This window comes from Hypomesus transpacificus, chromosome 25 (genome assembly GCF_021917145.1).
Source record: "Hypomesus transpacificus isolate Combined female chromosome 25, fHypTra1, whole genome shotgun sequence".
NCBI classification, from domain to species: Eukaryota; Metazoa; Chordata; class Actinopteri; order Osmeriformes; family Osmeridae; genus Hypomesus; species Hypomesus transpacificus.
Window position 1 is genome coordinate 6157888 of NC_061084.1, and position 22398 is coordinate 6180285.

A 22398-nucleotide genomic window follows, 5' to 3' on the forward strand; every position below is an offset into this window, starting at 1 on the left:
TGTTTTCTTGGAAGCAGAAACATGATGAAATAGGGTGGAAACACCAACAAAAAAACCTGTGGGCAGCTATGATCCTAGTCCCTGTGAAGTTATGAAGTTGATGATCGAGCCGTCCGTTTTTACCCACCTTATGTGAGTCCTTCAGTTCCAAACTTCTTAAACGGTGTCATGTAGGTCAGTGCCCTTGTTTTTATGGCTTTATCTTCATATTTGTTTTAGTCTCAACCAGTCTCCCTGTGTAACGTTGCCTGAATATCAATAAATATGTTCTTAGAGCAACCAAGAATAATCAGAAAGGGTAATAAACCAAAATAAAGCTCACCGGGACACCATGTAATAAGCTAACAGATGCCGTCTTGTAAACACATTTTTGTGTTTGCGTTCAGCACATTCAATGGATTACTTACCTTTCTGGATAGATGAAAGGATGGCAAGATGTTCTGTATGTGTTCTTGGAAATCAACGGCATTCAACTCCTTTCCATTGTCTGTCGAACCTTTGTGTTCTGCTGTGGCAGAGAGATGTTTCCGTAAACCATGCTCAGTGTGCTCTTCTATTCTTCTGGAGCTCAACTGACTGCGGAGTGGATGATTATTTATGAGGGCATAACGTACCCTTTTGTCTATGTTTGAAAAGCAAACTTTCAGCTTTACATCTTTGTCTATTACCGTAAAAGGGTGAATGCAGATGTCTAGACACCTTCAATTGCTTCATCATTAAATTATAATATGTCATACAGTTGAAAAATGTAATTTGTTGTTGTTTAATGTAGGGACACCAAGGCCACGGGTGTGGGTGTTAATACAATATTTTCTGGATGAATAATTAGAACAGACCACACAACACAGGGTGTTAAGAAGTATATAACCAAGTGTATTCCCCTCTGTTAATGTACACATATTTAGAGTCATCTCACTGGAACACTTTACAATAACATTTAGAAAGAACAGGAAGATACTGGGAGGAGTATGATTGGGAAATGATGATAACTGAAACCAGACAAACCCCAATGAAGAAGGAAAAGATGAATGAAGCCAGGTGGCCATTTTGACACGACAGCCTTTTTAGTCTCTAGCAGTATAGACAGAGATAGATATAAAACAATAGAAAATAGAGGATGGATGGATCACGCTTGGTCTCCAGGTAATGGATACATACAGTCTGCCATTGTGAGAAAAGAGATGAGGAATGGACGATGGACAGAAATGGGATGACAGCATGAGGGGATGAGTACAGGAGAGTATTTCTTTCTCCTGGAAAGGAGAAAAGTACACAGGTTCATTTTTGTAATCCAAATCACATTTTGTTCACTTACCACCCCCCCCCCCCCCCCCCAAAAGAAGATCAATTCAAATTTCCCAGAATCAATTATTGTTGTCATTTTTTTCTCCAAACAGGGATGATAATAGGGAAAAACATTTGTCTTAGTAATGGGATGAAAGATTCAAATATTTAGACATTTCACAAACTTTTTTTTCAAGGTTTTTCTTTTCTTTTCATGGTACAGTTTTCTTTTTTAATAGAGTTGAGAAAATTGGAATACTAGAGTTCTGTTGTACATCATCAAGGGAACAGGTGTCCACCTTGTTATAGGTGTATTTGTGTTTTCACTGAAAGTTTCTCACTGGTTTGTTTGCTTATTGGCAGCCATTAGTCCTGGCCAATGCGAGGCCATTTTAGATGCAAGATAGCATACGTTCACGCCACAACAGACGTGGGACAGTGGGACTCCAGCAAAAACGAACTCACTAATTCCATAAAATGTCTCTCATTTTCTTGTCTCACAAACAAAACCAAAAAGAAAGAAGCAAAAACTCAAACAGCAAACAAAATAGCACTCTGTCCCTTTAAGTGTCCTCACCTTCACTTCCACCTGCACGGCTGCCTTTTCCAGTGACTTTGAAGCTCACCCAGAGTGTGTATGAAGAGAGGTGTGGGGGTGGGGAATCTTTCTCAAGTCTAGCGTCCATCTTCTTTATGTCTGTCAGCCAGTCCTCAGAGGGACTCACACCGTGGTGTGAATTCTCATCTTTCGCACGCTCTCTATTTTAGTCCATAGATTTTTCTGAAACGTCTATACATATATTTATATTTATATAGCACAGAGTCATTTTGCTGCTGGAGGTTTTTTCTGTTTCTCTGTGATTAGTACTGAAAGATGGGACCCAAGTTCCTGGATGGGCTCATTAGAGGGCGCTGTGGAGGCCCCCGGAAACACACGACAGATATCTGCTGGAACGAAGGACGACCAGGGGTATGGCCTCAGAAGTTTGGCGGCTAAACTTACGGTAGCATCCGTTGTTTCGGAGTGGTTCTCACGTGGTTGCTAGTTTAACGTTATCATTTTTTTGTTTTTTAACTCCACAGAAAAAAAACGTTTTTTATCTCTTTTTCGTAAATGAATACTACATGCTTGAAACACAGCAGAAGAATGTTTCGTCACCTGCTGAGCACCGTAGACAAGGAGAGAAACCGAGCGCACGAGTGACAGAGAGGGAGTAGAGGAGAGTTGACGAAAGACAAGTGAGGGAAAGCTGAATACTTGGAGAGGGAGTGTGACACCGTTTCTGTACGTTGGCAGTATTCAGATGTTATATTGCAGGTCATCTATTTTACAACCTTAAATAACAAAAAACTAAAACCAAAACATCAAATCAACATGATGTACAAGGCCTTTTTGCTCAAATACTGTTGGTGTTTTTATTACAGTATTTCTTTGCCTATGAATTAACAGCATTCGGTATGACTGTTGGCACGGAATAATATTTTATGAGCGAGCTTTGTGGCCATAACATCAGGCAAAAAATATGTAAATCAGGTATAGTTTTATTTGAATGTATGCACCGAGGAAAAAATATTACTACATGGCCAATCTTTTTTTCTATTACTTCTGCTTTTATGCTACAAAGAGATTTAGAAGGGACTAAGTGTTTTGGTTACATGTTATCACGTTAAACTTAATCAAAAAACACTGCCCATAATCATACTGCCATACCTACTCCCTCTCTCTCTTTCTTTCCCCCTCTCTCTCTCTCTCTGTCTCTCTCTCTCTCTCTCTCTGCACTCCTCCTCTCTCTCTGCCTCTGTCCGTGTCTCAGCCCGAGCGTGTCAGACGTAGTACTCCTTGTCTTTGTTCTTCTTGTTCTTGGTGACAGTCTTGGCAGTGCTGGGCTGTTTCTCCTTCACCAGGGCTCCGTTGCTCTGCGTGGCCGAGTTGCTGATGTAGTTGCGGCTCTGGTCCACCTGGTAGGAGCCCTCGTCGCGGTTGCGGTACTTGTACATGGCGTAGAGCAGGATGAGGATGCAGAGGGCGGCCGCGGCCACGATGCCCACCACCATGCCTGTGGTGCTGCTGGACTGCTGCACCTCCACGGCTCCCGGGAGGCCTCTCTCTGGAGATGTGGGGTCTGGGGTGGGAACATGGGGGAAATTGGGGGGGTAGGTTATACCTGGGATGTGGCGATGGCGGTTGTCGGGGTCAGAGGAGGAGGGGTGGGCAGGCGGCAGCAGAACCTGGTCCCGGGTGTTCATTTTCCCGGCGGGGATGTTGTTGGGGCTTCCCCCAGCCACGCTCCCCCCGCCGCTTGGCTCGAGGCGGGGGCCGAGCTGGTCTGGGTTGGCCGTGGGTGTGGAGGAGAGGGGCGGGCGGTGGGAGTTGGGGGGACGGTGGGAGAAGTGGCGGTCGCGGGGGTTCTGGACGCCGCCCTCGGCGGCGGGGGGCGGGGGGAGGACTGTCCTATCGGTGACGAGGGGGGAATTTTTGTAATAGTCCTCGTCGTCCGACTCGGTCATCTCGCCCGAGCCGTAGGCGGACACCTCGATGGCCTCCTCGCAGTCCTCCTGGTCCAGGGGGCAGGGGGGCCGGCCGTTTGGGAGGGGGAGGGACTCTTTGGTGGTTTCGAGGAGGGTGAGGAAGGGGTGGTAGGTGGGGGGCGGGGGGATTACTGGGTAGCGGGTGGCGATGGACGGGGGGTCTAGCGAGTCCATGGTAATTATAGGCAACACTATTTCACCTCCTAGGACAAGAAAGAGACAACGGAGGGAAAATAGTGTCAGTGAGAACCTGACAGTGACCCCCCCATCCAAGCATAAAAGGAAATTATAGCAACAGTCAAAAAAAGACAGCAACACAGGTAACCATTATTAGGACAGCACTACAACTTAACATGAGGTTAGTTATAAAAGTTAGTTCAAGTTTAGTTAGTCTCTAGTACTCTATTTACGGAGGTGAACTGACTAGCCACTGTCTGACCTGTCATGAAAACAAGGTATAAATGCACTGTATAACTACTGTACATAATCTGACTATTTCCTAACGCCCTGGCCTAGACTATGTCTAACTACATAGAAAGGCTACCCTTGTACTTGTACAACATGTTAAAGGTTATAGGGACTACAAACAGCTACAAACATCTACTAAACAAGCTATCCTTCCCTATCAGCTTCTCTATACTACTCTAAGCTGTCTACACTATCGCTGAGTTCTGTTGTCTCTGATTGGTTAAATAAGATAGCAAACCACGGAGTTCAGGTCACTTACATCAACAAATTGGCCGCATGATTTTTGCATGAAAAAAAAATTACAAAAGAAAGCTGTGTAAGATTGTTCTCGTATAGTAATAAACAACTTTCCCCCCATTTCTAATTTTTTTGTTGAAAAATAAAAAAATCCTTCACTAATTCATTCTGTCTTTTATAAAGACTCGGTCTCAGTTTCCTTTTCCCTTTGGGCATGGTGATTTCTACGGATCATTTATAATTAGCTTAATTTACTGCATGTGCCAGCTCCAAAGACCAGCTGCAGGAAACTCATGCCCCTCACTTGTACCCCAAACTTAGTACACACAGTACAGTAAAGATGCTACATTCAGCCCTTATCCCCACCTCTTTTCAATGTTTTTTTAATTTTTTTATCACCCAACTGTCTCCCGCTAGACATACTACATAAGGGACACAAATATTCCTCAGCTTTCTTTTTGCCAATTACCAAAATACATACTTAGTTATTCTTTCAAAAAATTGCTATTCCTTTACATGTAAAATTCAGTTTCTGAAGAGACTAATGATCATTTGCGATGCAACCTTTTTTTTCTCTTTTGTACGATAATCACACCCAGAGTTAATTAAACATTGTTGGGTGAGCAAAACAAGAATGTTCAGAATGTTAATTCAGTACAAAAGTTAAGATTTGTGATGTTGAACAAAATGGGGAAAATGTTAACAGTACATGGCACAGTATCAATAAAATATTACATTTCTTTCTTTAATAACAATTTGAGGCCTTCGGCAGCGTCCATGTAATTGTGTTAGGGTCACAAGCACAAAAACAATTTGAAATAGTAGGGAAAATGAAATGATTAGGACATTATTTCCTTGGAACAAGGAAAGATAAAAGCAATACAGGACCACATGAATGCCAGTATAATCAGCAGAATATCATGACTACGGCTTTTGTTTAGAGTTGATGAGGTAAAATAGTGTGACTCTTGGCGAATGGTTTTCAGTATGTGAATGTAAGAGTGTCAACTAGGAATCGTTGTGGATTAATATGAGGGGGATTTGGGGTCTGACAGGGTTGTCACCTGAGGCCAAATACATTTCACCAGAGCTCAAGCCCTGAAGCTCTAACATCCCAGACCTGGTGAACTCCATGAAACCACTTTTCCCCCTCAGAACAAAAGGACATTGTTACGAAAGAAGAACATGTTTTTTTCTCTAAAACCTAAAAAAAAGATTAGCAAGGACAAGTAAAACAGTAAAAGGCCTTGAAAAGCAGAAAATGAGACAAGCTGGAAAGAGAAAGGTTAGTATTTCAACCTTTTAACCTTGTTGAACCCTTTTTCAACTGCTGTTTCGAACTTTGTAATGGGCTAATGCTTGTATCTGTGTTTGAAGGCTGAGGTTCACCTCAAAGACAACAATTAAGTGTGGCCGTACATACTCTATAATGACAAATATGAAACTGCTGTTCAGTGGATAGTATTATTTTCGCCATCTTGAACATTTGAACATCCTAGCTAGTGAGTAGAATAACTATCATTAAAAATCTTGGAGTAACTGGATTCCTACAGAGAATAATCTTGAACGGTGGGCTGAGGAAAAGACGGATGTGTCGCTATCTTTGCCTCACCATCTGTCTCTGCGACTGAGACGTTGGCAGTGCGATATCTCACTGTGTGTGCCTGCCTCTCTGCTTGTATCCACCCCTCGCTGTGTGCAGCCACTGTGTGTCCCACTTACAGGTGTCTGACATTGAAAAGTGTTGTGAGAACCTGGAGCGTTTAACTATATGATGTCATTCGACATCTGGCGGGCTGATTGGCGGAGTGAATCACACATCGGTGGTTAGGCAAAGTGATTCAAACAGTTACCTTTTTTACTAAAGATGTCGGCTACAGACATTTCATGTTTTGTAACCGTTGAAATGTAAGTGTTCGGTATAAATGCAAAGTTGAACATTTCCATTTTCCCCGAGTCAAATAGTGATGTAGCAATGAAGTCCTCAGCCCCCACACACAGAGCACATATGTTTTATCTTTTCAATTTCCCATTCTCTTTCTTTGGACAGTGTTACTTCCTATATTCACAGTCAAGGTCATGTCATGCCTGGGCTCGGCCCCTCCCATAACTGTGCCATGGCTCCTCATATGCAGCTTCGGATTGGTCAGACGACACCTATTGTTTGTCTACAGCAGCCTCCTTCTATGGGAATAGGCTGGTGTGAATAGACGGACACATTCCAACAGGCCCCCCTAGAACAGTTTGTTCTTGCACTGAGAACTGCCAAGGAAAGTGCATTCATCCAACTCCTTTTCCGGAAGATTCAAGAGCTGTTCCGGGAGTACAATGGTACTTAGGAATGGTTTGCTGAACCCAACGCTAGTTTCCTCAAGGTTCACAATGACTCTTGCTTAGACTGTTGCTATTGTTGGTTAGTGGTAGCTGATTTAAACTGTTGTATTCTTTTTTTAGTTAATCCTATTTTTATTGCTTTCCTACAGGTACACCTGCACTTAGAGATTAATGTTGTGTAATTTTAACTTGTTTAACTACATGCTCTTATGGTTTCTTCCCTTTAGCACTATTTTTTGGTTGTTCACAATATGTACTTCTTGTTTTTGACTACCCGCAATGCTGTGGGGCTATCTTGTTGTTATTATCAGTGACCTATGCACTTTGTGAAGCTCTCTCTTGGAAGTCGTTTTGGATAAAAGCGTCTGCTAAATGAATAAATGTAAATGTAAATGTAAGAGCTACTTGACTCAACTGTTGACCACCTCTCAGTGAAGTGGTTTGACTTGCAGACGCTATGAGTCAGGTTAGCGTGCAGCAACTTTTGCCAAGGTATGGTGCATTCCCACATTGCACAAGCGCGATACCCACCCTTTCCCCACTCGCTCCAGGAGACAAGTATGACTCATTTTTTTGTAAACCAATTCAATTTACTCTAAGGACTGTGCACCTCCCGTAACACAAATGTGGCAGATGGCTACTGATGCATCTATGATGGGGCCAAGACCAAAAAAAAATCACTGGCTGAGTTGTTCTGCAGATCACGTTATCTAGCAAGCAGACCTTTCAAATATTTACCATAAATAGACCGTCTAGAGCTAGGACATGGTTTAAAATACAGCCTTCGATTCTCTTTTGAGATGATAAACACGACATTCTCTTTCCATTCCAAAGTAGTTCATGCCATAAAGATAACAATTGTGCAACATAAAACGCGATACATCATTTCAAATTTAAGGTGAGAAATGACCTAAATAAACAACTCATTTGATGCCATGGTATCTCTCGGGCCGGGGGTTATCTATTTTGACACTGATTGATGATGCTACCCTCAATAATATCTCTCAGATTGGAACTGGTGTGCATCCCAGGGGCTGGGTTCAGCTGCAGAATCCATCCCGGATTTCTGCCATGAACTGTGTTTGATATGACTGTGGTGGACCCGAGCCCAGTGCTGCTTGTTCAGTGTGACGCAAGACACCAGGTCCTTGGGGCTCCAAAAGGAGTGTGTGTGGGGTTGTGTGTGTCTTTGTAACGAGCCTGGACGGCCTCCACATGTCTCATATAAACCTCATGCAGACTTCAGAAGACCTTTTCCTCTTTTCCGTCGTTCCTTTGTTCCTTCCTTCCTTCCCTCCAACCTTCCTTCCCTTCTCGGTGTCTCGACCTCGTGCATCCTTCTTCTTTTCTCCCGCTTCTTCATCCTCCTTCATGTCTGTAGGCTCTTCACACACAGGGATCGTGTATGAAGCTGCAGTTAAGAAGACCTCTTTTTATGGAGCCTTTCCTTGTTTACACTGAACCAACGTAAGCCAGCATAATGCAGCCCTGTGTGTGATTTTAGGTAACATGCCGGCGTGTTCCGGAATCAAAGGCTTGACGTCAGCGTTGAGTGTGTCCCCCCATACCGACTCTCCCTTTTATACAGACGTAGATTCCACGCGGCTACCTCTGCTGCCGGCTTAATGCCGGTACAACAATGACCCACTCATTCCGTATTCTTTATACAGATTTGTGAGGCGGCCTAAAGGCGCAACATTCATGCCTCAAACAGGCTGCGCAAAAAGAGGCTTCGCCATCTCTCTCTTTCATCTCCCTTTTTTCCTAATTCCATCTCCATCTCTCTCTCCATTTCTCCAACAGTGGCTCCAACAATGTCTCCTCGTCTATCTCCCCACTTTTATCTCCCCGTGTCCACGGATTCCCTCTGCCCCCTTGTCTGTCTCTCTGCATTTGATCTTTTTGTGTCTTTTTTCCTTTTCTGCTTCCCTTTTAAAGTCTCGTATCTATTTTCTCATTCTTTCTGTTCCGAGACCCTTCTATCTTCCTCCCTCACCTTCCTTAAAATGTGTCCACATCCAAACTGGCTCTGAACAAATGGTATGAATAAAATGTATATTAGAGATTCTGATGTCAAAACTCTCCAGGGGTGAACGACCCCACCCCCCCACAACGTAATTATGTGAACAAAAGAAAAACTGAAAATGACAGCATAAAAAGGGATTGTTCTAGTTATCAAATTTGTTTACAATCTTGAACAGTGTGAAGCTGGAGCTTGCAGACTTCCTGTGGTGAGGACAGTTATTGCTGCTGTGTTAACTCTGTGGTGGTCCGACGACAATGGATATCATTCCAGTCATCTCTTCTTCAGTAATAACATTACGATGTAATTACTTCTACAATACGGATTCAGCATACGTCATCAGTGTGTCTTAACTGCACTTTAGTGAGAGCATCTGACGTAAGTAACGTTGTGTTCAAGAAAAGGCTCAAGACGCAGTTGTTCCGGGAGTACAACGGTACTTAGGAATGATTTGCTGAACCCAATGCTAGTTTCTAGGACCACAATGACTATTGTTGACTATTATTGACTATTGTTGCTCTTGTTGGTTAGCGGTAACTGATTTAAATGGCTGTACTCGCTGTTAAATATTTTATTTTACTGTTGCTTGCTTTTCCACAGGTACACTTGCACTTATAGCGATTCATGTTGTTTGATTGTAATCGTTTAACTACATGCTCTTATGGTTCTTCCCTTTGGCTTATTTTGTTTGTTCACAATATGTGCTTCATGTTTTGGCTACCCGCAATGTTTTTGGGGCTATCTTGTTGTTATTATCAGTGACCCATGCACTTTGTAAAAGTCGCTTTGGATAAAAGCGTCTGCTAAATGAATACATGTAAATGTTATATCTAGTCTAGAATATCTAGAATGTTTCATTCAGTCGGTAAGTTATTTTGCATCGGAAAACTAGAGCTTGTCTGAAAGCTGTTCTTTTTTATATAGATTAAAGCATTATTGGCTATACATACTGAGTACAATACGTACTCAAAAACCGTTTGAAAAGATCGAGATTATAAAGGAAAGATGCAATGCTAGCATCAACCAGCTAGCTTTCCTACCATGCAAATGTTTTCACCATGTCATGTGTGGATTCGCATCCTCCCAAACCCACACCGAGGAATTGCGAGGAAGAGGCTAGTTGAGGGCATCGAGTTTGAGAGCAAAACCAGGGCTCTGTTTGAACACTCCAAAACTACATCCTTCCCTTATTCCAATGAACAAAGACAGTTTGGAAGAAGGGGACCCCCTGCTTTGACTTCTCCCGCTGTGTCAGATCAGAAGTGACCTTAAGAATGGCGGGATGTGGGGACCAGACCGCCCCTTTAGAGAAGTGGGCCTGTTGAACCACCGGGGGGCCCTATTGCTCTCTAGGAGACACTCAGGCGAGGGGGCACGGGCTGGAGTTTTAGGGTCGTTCACATCTCCTGGTCCTCTCGGTTCCACCCATCCGTTCCATAAGGAGAACATTCCGGTCTCTGCAGAGGGCGTGCAATGAATTATTGACAGCCTCTCAAACCCCAGAACCCATCGAAGGAAGACTCTGTGATAACACCTGCTGACGTCTCGCGACTGATAAGTAGAGAGTCGACATGAGAGAACGAGATGAATAGAGAGCGAGAGCGTACGTGTGTTCTCGGTGCGCGTGGGTCTCCGTGTGCGCTTGTGTGTGTGTGTGCGAGTGTCACTCTTTCCCTATCTCTTCTGTAGATAGTGCGGCTTTGTGACAGAGCTCCCGATACGTATTCTCCCTTTTCGGAGTTGGGCTCATTAGACGCCACAGAATCCAAATCCTGGCTTAGTGGGATGATGTAATTAAGGTTTCCTAACGAGGCCAAAGATTAATTAGCCCAGTGGGAGAGGCAGGGGAGATGGAAAACTCATCAGTACAACGGAGGGATCTCTCTTGCGCTCCTCCTTTCCCTTTTCCCTCTCTCCAAGCACATGAAGACGTGACGCACATTTCAACATCGGCCTCCCCTGAAATGTTTTATCTTTCTCTCTCTCAATGTATCTCCCCCCACCCTCTCTCTATCTTTCTCTCTCTACAATGTGTCTCGTCCCTGTGTCCTCTCCTATCTCTTTGTGTACCGTATGCACGTATAATCTGCGTGGATGTGCGCCTGTCTCGTCTGTTTGTGGGGATCCCTTTTCGACGGTGGACCACTGACAGCCTATCAGAGAGGGACGCCATTTGAGTCTCACGCATAAAGCATCCTCCTTCCTCAGAAGTCAGAGAAAGAACCCAAACACACACACACACACAAAACGGTCTGCTAAAACAAGATACCCAGCCACGAAACCACACGAGCAACTCTTCTGCAGTCATGTCCCCATGAGACAGTGGCACGGCAACAAGGTTTGGGTCTCGTCTACTTTGAAAATCATTTGCTTTGCAAATCCAAAGAACAATTCCACCATTGCTGTGAGGAGCGGCGATCCAAACCATTTGGATGCCCTGCTTGCACTGCTGTTAACCCTGTCCCCCAATTCCGGAGTTGTCCGCTACGTGAGCTGGAAGCCCGTCCACACGACTATTAGCTCCTATCCGCTCATGAATCTGCCCTATGTGTGAGAGAGAGCCGAGGGAGAACTGTTTTCAGTCGTCGAGACCTAGACGGTCGATTTGAGGCTTCTGCTGCCTGCCGGGGTCTCTGACAACAGAGAGGATGGGAGATCTCCTTCCACTGTCTGGCACCGTGGCGATGAGGGCTGTGGGCTTCTTGCGATTGTTGTGTCCGGAGGGAGATGGCTGGGGGAGAAATCTCGACGCCCACTGAGAAACACTGAGGTTTTTGTCTGGAGAGGGTGTGTGTGTGCGTGTTTGTCCAGAGGGTGTATGTTTATGTGTTTGCAGCAGTGCAGAAGGGATGCGAGACAGAGAGCGTGTGAGTGTGTGTGTGTTGCGTCAAACCGTGCGGGTACACTGGAAGGGGTTTTCATATGCAGGCCTCTGTAAGTGTGTGGTGTTTGGGTGTTTGTTCCCAGTCTCTCCCAAGAGATTACGCCCGGGTAGCAGCCACCGAAAAAACTCAAATTTTTCCTTTTGATAAGAAGGGAATTGAGCCTCTATTTCGGTCTCTCCCTCCTACTGAGAAACCACAGAGAGAATTAATTTACTCTGTACTGTTTCAACAGCGTTTTAGATTACTAGTTCACCTCACAAACAGACTCATTCCCATAATCTCTTCCATTTTAAGTGTAATGTTGCCCATCGTTTACTGAATGTTTGCGTTCTTCCTCACCACTGTCCCTGACTGTAGAGTGTAGCATTTAGCTTCAAGGTGTGAGTAACGTGTACCATTGAGTCAATAGGAACCACTTCGAATGCTACACTGAGAGCCTGTTAACATTGATTTCAGAAAGGTTCTTGACGGCCTGAAGGTCTTTACCCAACGCCAAGCGGCCTTCTTCTGGTGTTCAGGCTTCGCTCAAGAACAGAGAACTCACGCCTGCTGGATGTCTGGTTCTGAGACCTGCGGTGGGGGTTTTCTAAGGGTTCTTGGCAGTTCTCAGGCAGTCGGCCAGAATCCTGCCCTTTTACTGCCCCGTGACCAGGGCCGGCCCTTCCTACAGGCGTCGTAGGCAGCCGGGGGGGGGGGGGGGGGGTTGCTGTTGATACATTTCGCCTAGGGCGCCAGATGTGCTAGGGTCGGTACTGCCCATGACCTCCCCTGGGCTCAGAGATTTAGTTTGACCCCCTCCCCCTCACCTCAGCCTCGCTTGGCCCCCAGGGGCTGCCAGGCTACAGCTGGGAAAGTGGGCTGAGCGATAGGCTCTCAACACTGGACCTGTCCGCCCTCATTAAGACCAGAGCGGATGATTGGTGCAACAGCTGGGCCGACACCAGCTGTTGCCCAATCCGGGGGCGGAGCAGCAGAGGCAGCGGCTGACATCTGCCTTGCCCAAGTTTGGAATCCCGGCCAATGAGAAAGGTGGGCGGATGCGCGTCTGGCCAATTGCAGCTGCATATGAGAGGTCATGGGTTCACAGAGTAGAGCACAAAAGTGGGTAGGGGGGAGCAGAGTGTATGTGTGTGTCTTTGTAGTTCTTTTTTTCCCCGACACTTTGTAGTTTATTTGGACGCAGGAAACCCCCAGAGTGGACTCACCATTTCCTGGCTCACACTCCTCCAAGTCCTCATCATCACTAGGACACTCTGCTGATGCAACCAACAGGTCATCCGTGTTCTGGAACAAGAGAGGGAGAGAGAGGAAAATAGGGAAGGAGTGATGGGAGGGAGGTAGGGAGGGAGGGATGGAGGGGATAAAAGGGTGGAAGATGAAAAGAAGAGGGTAGGAGGGAGGGAATGATTGGGGTGTGAGATAGATTGTGGGTTACCATTACATTTGAGTTCAGGGGTTACAAAATATGAACCATACTTCTCTGCGATAACAAAGAACATCTGTTTACATATTTGTGTATGTGTATATATGTACATTCCCACAGTAAATACATAGATCTTTATGTCTATATATAGTATATACAGTATACACATACAGTACATGTTTGACAACATCTATTCATATCTATTAGCATTAACCACCATGACATTAGACTACTATCACTCCACAAGTCTTTTTCCAGTTTAGGCAGAAGGGCAGTCTTCTTTAATACAGGAAGGCTTTTATCACAGACAGTGCAATTGATTTGAGCACAGTGATTTGTTCCAAGCATCTGAACATAGAGCTCTGCCTCCATTATTAATACACAGCCTGGATGCAATAACTTATTAATCAAATGGAGTGTGTGTATGTGCATTTGAATATATAAAGGAGTTTGTGTGAGTGTGTGTGTGTGTGTGTGTAAGATAATCTGAAAATGCTTGTGCTTGTGTGAGAAGATATGCATTTGAGTGCTTTGTGTGTGTGTGTGTGTACACTCTAGACCACCCGAAGCACACCTGGGTCTGTCAGATAGATTAATGATCTTAAATCAGCCTCCTAACTACATCTGCTGCTAACACGTCTACAGCGCTCTCCTCTATTAGCGAACCACCGTCCCTTTGCGTCAAATGCTCCAAAGTGCATCACTGAGCCTGTGTAGTCTCTCTCTCAAACATTTTCACATTTTTACTCAGACGAAATTGACTCTTATTTCAGTCAATGTTGTCAAGAATTTACTATGCCCCAGTTCATCCTGGGTACCTGGCTATGGTGGCTACAATGCTCTCTCCAACCCTACCTATCAAGCTTTCTATAAAGGATCAGGAACAAAGACAATCGGATGGAGTAAAGATCTTAGTTTGTCCCCAAACCAGATAAAAAAGATAAAAAATAAATATTGGACTTATTCCATTCTTAAAAATACCCAGATTGTATTTGGACAATGCTAGTACCAGGGGATGGTAAAAAAAACGAACACTTCAAAAGGTACCATCTACATTCTAACTACCAAATCATTATTCTCTATGATCAAAGGGCCGCCTTGCATGCTAGTTAGCTCAGAGGTTTTTTGAGAATGGAAAATATAGGTGTCACTTTCGTTTACTCTATGAAACATTGTTCCAGGTCTTGAAAAGGTTACGGAGGCTTCTTCTGATGGGACAAAAGTTTCTATGTACAGTTGCACCCTTTTTTGAGAAGCGTGTGATTATGTTTGTTAGGACAAGTTATCAATGAAATACAATGGTACGTGTGCACCACTGTAATACTGTAGAATTGTACACTTGTTCCGCATTTACTACAGTAGTATGCACTATTTGAAGTTAAATGAATAATAATTTTGATCATATGTAACATAAAAGTTATATTCTAGTACACATACCAACCAATGTTCATGACATGTACATGCATTCCCATACCTAACCCTGAGACAAGGAATATGAAGAAGAGAATGTTCCTGCCTCCAAGAAAATCACTGGTCCAGGTTACAGAACTAGAGAGGGTCAACAGGATTTTCAGGGATAGTGGCTGTTGAATACAAAGTAGGGCATCGCAGCCCTTTCAGCCAGAGAGGATGACATGCTCATTCAGTGATTAAGTGTCAAGCTGGATTTCAAGGGTGACATCTTCCGCTGTCGTCATTTCACTCCCAGTACATCGTCTAACTATGTCCTCCTTTTTCCAAGTTTGACTCCTTCTGTTTTCGGTGCGGTCTACCTCTTTCTCTAGCCTATCTCTCCCTGTTCTCTCTTGCTCCCTCTTTCCTTCTTTTCCCACCTTTATTCATTCATTTTCACCCACCCCCTGTACTCAACAGTCATTCACGCCCTGCCCTCCCCTTATCCCGCCCCCTCTATCCATCCATTCTCCTATTTACCCCCGCACATAACTAGACTGTACCTCTATCTCTTTCCCTCCCTAGCCACCCCCCTATTCCCTTCTGTCTAACTCCACTGGCGTCCAATCTAGCTCCCATGTTCATGTGGGAAACGTAGGCGAGCCCGCTGGGCCGTGAGAACTACACATCGGCCATTAGTGTGGCGAAAGGAACAAAAACCAGGACAGCTTGATAATAATGGAGTTGTGGGTTTATCGAGCTGCGTTAGCCAGACCTAAGCTTACATCCCATTAATGTGCATGGCTGGAGAAGGAGGAGAGCTAGAGATAAGTTCATAGACATTTTCATCACAGTGCTTGGATGAGTGACTCATTGGTTATTTGCCTTCTCATTCTCAAGTCCGATTTTCTTCCAAAAATGTGCTTTGGGCCGTCAAATCTACTTGAGAGTGTGAACATCGGCATGAAGATGTACTTCAAATGTGTGAACATGAGAGAAAAATAGATGAGCGGTCCATGCAAAAACATACTATGGTTAGGACAATATGTCTTGTGGTGTCGTTGAATTGGGCATACGTCAGGCGGGTAAACATTGTATTTGTTTATAGCTGTGGCTATAACTAGAGTTAGTAACATGATCTGACCCTCTGCAATACTTATGTAGCGGTGCTTGCAGACTCTTACAACAGTGTGAAGTCTAGCTGTCTCAAACAGAAATAGACAAAACCCTGTCCGTAGAGAACACGGGTTCCAGTTCCTGTATTTATCGGTTCTGTTTGCACTCCTTGTTACACTCCCCGTTTCCCTGCTGTCAAAATAGAGTGGGAAAACACGATGCATGCATCTGGGTCAGACCAACATGTCGGGTGTGGGTTACATTGATCTCACGTTTACTTAGAGTGGGAGAAGGGGAACAACCTCAGCCCACAGGATCTCAATAAGTACAGAATGGAGGTAATGGGATATGACCTCATCTGTAAGGGATCTGAGTGCGAGGGGTCCCTAAACTCGGGATCGAAGCGTTCGGCCAGCAGCATCGTGTTTGACATTGGGAGGACAAAGTCTCCCTGTGGATGTTGGTAGCGACCCCATGTCTCTGATCTGCCTCCCCCTCTCTCCCCCAATGCCAGTGACGCGCAGTGTGCAAAACCGCTTTGAAAGTTCCACATAAAAGATAATTAAGCGTATTTCCCCGACCTCATTTATTGAATTTAATAAGCTGAAATCAAAGCCGTGGCACTCTGGATTTTTGGTAGTGTGCTCGATGGAGCTAGAGGGAAATAGAACTCCTCCCAAAAGAACAACAAGCGACTACCGTCCAAAAGCTTACATTCAATTAGGAAAAGCCTTGATTGGTATTTGCTTGAGCCGCATATATCTCTCTCGCTACGCTCCCCCACCCCCACCCAAAGCTTTTAGTCCACTAATTAGCAATGTTTGTTTTGTCTAAGACGGGGTAGAGAGAGAGAGAGAGAGAGAGAGAGACTTGGTATAAAGAAAATGGAAGTGAGAGAGAAATGGGGAGAAGAGTAGCCAGACAAACAGACGACTGCAGAGATTAAAAGAGGGAAGAAATTATGGGAAATGTAGGCCCAAGTGTTCTACGCCCAGAAAATGTCACATGATTGTCAAAGCAGGAAGAGGAAGAGATGCGCATAAGATAACAAAATAGTTTTCAGAATTCTTTCTAATGACCTTTTAGCGATTATTTAGAACTCCTGGGGATAGGATTATGGTTAGAGTTGGGTAGGATTAGCTAACTATAACCATAATCCTAACCTTAATCCAGCACAGATTGACAAGTCTGAGAAGTCTTCCCTTTTAAAATGCATAGGTCTGCAGACAATCATGCTCCAGGACACGATCTGAGCACACAAAGGTAGCAATGCCGGGTGAAGTTACAGATCTCAGGTAAGCTACTGTGGACAAGAACGGTGCTAACGAACACGTTACGCAATCATTTTGCTCACAAAACCTCCATTAATTGGCACTTCACTCTTGCAACACCCAGCAAGTTCTCTGCAATGGTGAGAAAGCAAAACCTTTTGCTCACCTTTAAAACACGTCGATAAACAGGTTCTAAACCCAATTTCCATATCTTCTTGCGTAATCTTTCTACTGCTGCATATTTGAGAGGAGTTCAAACTGTAACAGTGTGAGAGAATAGTTTCGCATTGCACGGGCTAATAAACAGATGCTCTGGGCCCTCAAATGTAAAAATCTTGTCCCTTCTACGGCACTGTCACAGTCTCTGTCTGTTGTTACTGCTTAATATGGGATACGTGGGACAGGAAGCCATGACTGTGTCGTGTTGATATATGCATTAATGACCCTTCCCAGTATTGTTTGGATAATTGCTACCTCCAGGAATGAAGCCGTAGGATGCCGACTTAATAGCGGACGGAGATTAGCTGCTGTAAATCGCTATTAATCATAGGTTCTTGTCAAGGGGGACATGTATACACATGTGCTGTGGGCAGACACAGGTAGGAACAACATGATTAGGCTGAGGCTAACTAATAGTTCGAATAATAGTTAGCTATTAGCGGTTTGCATCTCGTCCCCTTTTGTACCTCGGTTTGCACCCCGCCTTGATTTGGATTTTGAAAGTTTTTTTCCCTGTTCTTTGTCACCCTTAGTGGGCTATGTTGGTGTGTCTGGGCTGAGAGTTATTCTTGTTTCCGGACAACATGGTCGGGCTCTCATTTGTCATCGATTTGGAAGGAATCAACTTGGAGCCCTGGATTGGACTAACAGGTTCGCCTGTGGTACAGTTCTGTCTGATCCTCTCTTCCGAAGTTGACTTACAGTCTGAGGCTCGGTATGAAGTCCGAAAGCAAACACTGTGCTATTTTGAAGTGAAGTACGACTACTACACAGCATTTCCGTTTGGAATCATCCCACTTCAACGCGACCAGACAACCTTCACAACCTGATAAAGACTCCCCCGCCATCCCTTCTCCCTTGTCCGTCTGCCCCCACCACTCACCTGTGTGACACTGTCCCGCATGGTGGGGGAGCGCTGCTTGCGTGTGGTGGTGGTTGCCATGGTGGTGGTGGTTTCCATGATGGTGGTGGACATGTCCGCCAGCGGGGTGGTGGAGGTGGTGTCGGTGGTCAGCACGGAGGGCACGTCGCCGACCAGCCGCAGGTTGCCCTGGGCCTGCACGTTGGCGTCGCCCTCGGCCGCCAGTTTGAGCACCTGCAGGCCGTTGTAGTAGAGGCCCGAGATCTGGCCCTGGAAATGGCGGCCCTTGTCGCCGCCGATTTTGATGAACGCCTGGCTGTTGAAGATGGTCAACTGTCGACCTGGCGAGCGGAGGAGGATGAAGGGGACGGAAAGGGGGGGAGGAGGGGGGGGGGTACACGTTGGCGGGAAGGAAAAAACGGAGGAGAACGTGTGAGAGAAAGAAGTGTCAGGGGAGAGGCGTCAGTCAGCTTGTCTTTGCTGACCAGCCGACAAACATTTAGTTTCTTCATACAAACAGAAACGAAACACACGCCCATGGCTAAACACACACACACACACATATACACTTGCGCTCCATCACACAGGGATTTCCACCCCTGGTAACACCCTAGAGAGATTGGACCTTGCTTGGCGCAGGTGTCTGCCATTATGGGGCTAGGCTGCAGGCGTTGGAGCCACTCAGACACCAGTCGCCTGGATCTGGCATTCAAATAGATTGCAGGGTAGTGCAACTGGCTGACCCTGGCACTGAGGCTAGCAGGAAGAAACGCATCTAATTCAACGAGATGGAATGCATTACAGGCACGCCAGCTCCTGTGTCATTGACCCCACAGCACCTGAGCTGCACCAATGATGAAGTACCTTGAAGAAAAAAAAACCTTTCCCGTTCTCTAGAAGCAGACCAGGCAATAATATAAGCCTCTTGCGAGGACATGTTTAATTCAAGAGCTGTCCTCCCGTCTGCCATTACTATGTATCAGGATGGAAAAAGGGGAATTGGGTGGCGCAGCTATTAGCGTGGTCCAATACTAATGTGCTACCAGGGGTTGAGGGGCGGGTGGAAAGGAGGAAGAGAGGGTTGTGTTCCAGGGGGATGTCATTTGTGTCCTCTGTCTCTCCCTCCGTTGCTGATGTCAGTCCTTTTTTTTCTCTCTCCTCCGACCCTCCCTCGCCGTTCCCTCGCGCCCGGGTCTCGGAGGAGGTGTCATACTGGGCCAATCAGGGGGAAGATGAGATGCGTCGACCCCTAACCTCACTAATGGACCCCGTGGGGGAAGGGATTACTGTAGGATTGTGTTTGGCGCCCGTCTAAAAAGAGGCAAGATGAGGTAATTACTCAAGAAGGGGATGGCAAGAGAAACCAAAGCGTTTTTTTTATGGATTAATCAATCTCCGTTGGCAGTATGTGTGTGTGTGTGTGTGTGTGTGTCTGTGTGAAAGGGATGCTATGTGTGTGTGTGTGTGTAAGGTGATCCTAAGAGGGCACCCTAAGTCGTGTATTGACATCGCTCTATTGTCTGCGGAAAGCAGCCCGGTCAGCGGCAGACTCCACACCATCAGGGGGAAAATGGCTCCCATTCATTTCAATTTAGAGAGCAGAGATGTGGATCTTCTTAATCCGCTAGCGTGTGTCTGCTCATTAGTTTGTCTGAGGATGTGCGGGGCCCTTTGCGTGTGTGTGCTGTACAGTATGAGCAAGGACACACGTACGTGCAATAAACACCCCATTGAGACAGTCCATTACACTCGTCATGGTGTCGTTAAATCATTAGGTCTATCTGAAGCCCAGGAGAAATAGTTACAACTCCCTGCTTTCTTAATGATCGGACCTAATGCGTGGCATATGCACTGTTGACATAATAGCTCTTTCGTATTCCATTATCTCGTCGGCCATGTTTTTGTTTTGGAAGCGATCGCGACACAAGGAGGGAAGGAGGAGGAGATGGCTTTTTGTTTAGGGGACAGACATCAGCAATGGAAACAGAGCAGAACAGGAGCATGCGCGCACCCTCACGTCGACTGCATGTGAGTCTCTCATACACACACTCTCCCATCGACTCTCCGCGAGATGGTATTGTCTCTTCAGTGCCCTTGACCAGAGGATGGACTCGCATCAGCCCAGGGGGGGTCTCCTGTTTCCATGGTGCTGGGGTCCCGGATAGACACTGTCTGTTTGCCTGGGTACCATCTCCCTATCTGATTACGGTACTGGGGGCCATCTAAGTCTGATCTCTGGTTTCATGAGAAGCACTGTTGCTGTGTGTGGACGACTTTGTCCTCCATGGAATTACATTTACATTTAGTCAGTTTAGCAGACACTCTTATCCAGAGCGACTTACAGTAAGTACTTCTTCCCGAGGCAAGTAGGGTGAAGTGCCTTGCCCAAGGACACAACGTCATGTGCAGCGGCCGGGAATCGAACTGGCAACCTTCAGATTACTAGCCCGCACTCTACCCGCTCAGCCGCCTGACTCCCGAATGAAAGGTGATGCTTGACTTCTGTATAATAACGACACAGCACCGGTGGGATTGTTGGGTGCAAAGTGGAATGAAATGCTGTCAGACTGACAACCGAGGCTGACAGCCTCAGAAATGGAAGCCAACCATCGCTTCCTCTGCACTCGGTTCAAAGTGTCGCACGGGCAGGGGAGCTATGAATGAGAAGCTGACAAGAGCGAGCGAGAGAGGGCTGGAAGAAAAGCAGCTATGTATCGTGAGCCCTGCAATGAGAAGGCAATTGCACATGTCAATTGAGGGAAAATATTTGTGTGTTTTTTTTTTCTCAGCCATGCTCCCACACGGCATGTGTAAACACTTAAGAAAAGTTCCTGTGTCTTCACTTGACAGCACCCAGAAGGAAAAGGTGCCCTCTGGGGTAGATAAGGGAATCAGTGTGTGTGTGTGTGTATGTGTGTGTGGGATCGGGGTGAGAGTAACGGGAGGCTGATGAAGTGATTGTTTTGGGGGCCTGCCGGGTCAAATCAAAACTGACATGTGGCTTTAGAGGCAATTTGGTAGATGGGAAGGGGGGGGGGTCGGGAGTGGGTCGGAGAGGAGAGGAGAGGGGGAGGCTGGGGCCAAGGGGAGGAGGAGAGGGAGAGACGAAACACGTAGGGATGAGATCTCCGCTTGACAAGCAATCAGACGGCTTAATATGACAGAGCCGCATACGGGCGAGCCCATTCGAGTGAGCGTGCGTATTAACTTATGTAAGGTGTCTGAAACGTGTCAGTGAGATGACCTCTACCAACCTGTCAGAGGTGGCCTTTCCGATGGTTGGTTCGCTTGTGTTTGTGTTTGCTGTGTGGATTTTCGATTGTGTGGGCATGGATATTTGCATCCGTGTGTACCTACTGCCGAAGTGGGCTGTATGCATGTGTGTGTGTGTGTGTGTGTCTGTGTCTGTGTGTGTGTGTGTGTGTGTGTGTGTGTGCGGCAGACACCGGTGGGACTGTCTGATGAGGCTTTATTGGATCAATTTGGGTCGGGCGCCGGTGGTGGCGTCTCCGTCTCTCCAGGTCCTCAAGATGATGGGCCCTTAATGGCCAGAGGCTTGGGCCCAAGGCTGCAGGACCAGGTTTCACCGTCGCAGGGTGTCATCCGGGGTCGCTCATTAAAAGAGCCATTGAGGACGACACTCTCTCCTAATTAACTTCGGGCCCTCGCCCAGGAGTGATGGACGTCTCTGCTCGCTGGAACACCATGGTGCTGATAGGCGATTGGGAGTCTCTTTCCCTCTCCCCCGCTCATGGCCGTCTCTCCACTTAGCGTGTCCTTTCCCGGTTTTGACTTTTTGGGGGGGGCGTCAGAATCTCACTTTCTCGCTTTTCTGCTTAACTTTTTTCTTTTTTTACTGCTTCTCTTTTTCTGTCTCACCCTCATCGAGTGGAACCCTCCCTTTCTAACTCGCTGTAGTTCTTTTTCTGTCAGCCGCACTCCCTCAGCCTACATCTCCCATTCTCTCCTCCTATCCTCTCCTCTATCTTTCATTCGAATCGAGGCTACAGTGCCGTTTTCATTCTGTGGCTGTGGCTCCCTTTTGTGTCGGCCCCTGTTGGCATCGCACGGATGTTCCTTGTTCAAACTCTTGTGGGAGCCATTCACACGCTGTCCATGAGCGACAGGCAGATCCAGAGGGCCGGCGCCACTTCGCCAGCAAGCTAGCAACCGGGATAAGAATAGCGGTGGTGTGAACACGCTCGAAAGACCGAGAGCGCGAGCGAGATAAAGAGGGAAAAGCGACGGCGAGCCAAGGAGGAGGGAGGGAAATCGAAGAGAGCGGCGCAGACGGGCTAACAGATAGCTTAGCGTGTTGTCATGTACGCTCACATGGAAATCCCTATGGTGGCGAA

The 22398-nt window shown here is 46.1% G+C and overlaps 1 protein-coding gene across 1 annotated transcript in view; it reads right to left on the reverse strand.

The window, feature by feature from the left end:
* Window positions 1-1369: 1369 nt before the first annotated feature.
* The window catches only part of nrxn2b (neurexin 2b), a 248302-nt gene continuing 227273 nt past the window's right edge, over window positions 1370-22398 (reverse strand). Inside the window, exons 8-10 of the mRNA XM_047048781.1 lie at window positions 18065-18384; window positions 12966-13044; window positions 1370-4016 (exon numbers count right to left, since the gene is read on the reverse strand). Of these exons, the coding sequence (XP_046904737.1) occupies window positions 3109-4016; window positions 12966-13044; window positions 18065-18384 (1307 nt within the window). The 3' untranslated portion in view covers window positions 1370-3108. The remainder of the gene's footprint in view (window positions 4017-12965; window positions 13045-18064; window positions 18385-22398) is intronic.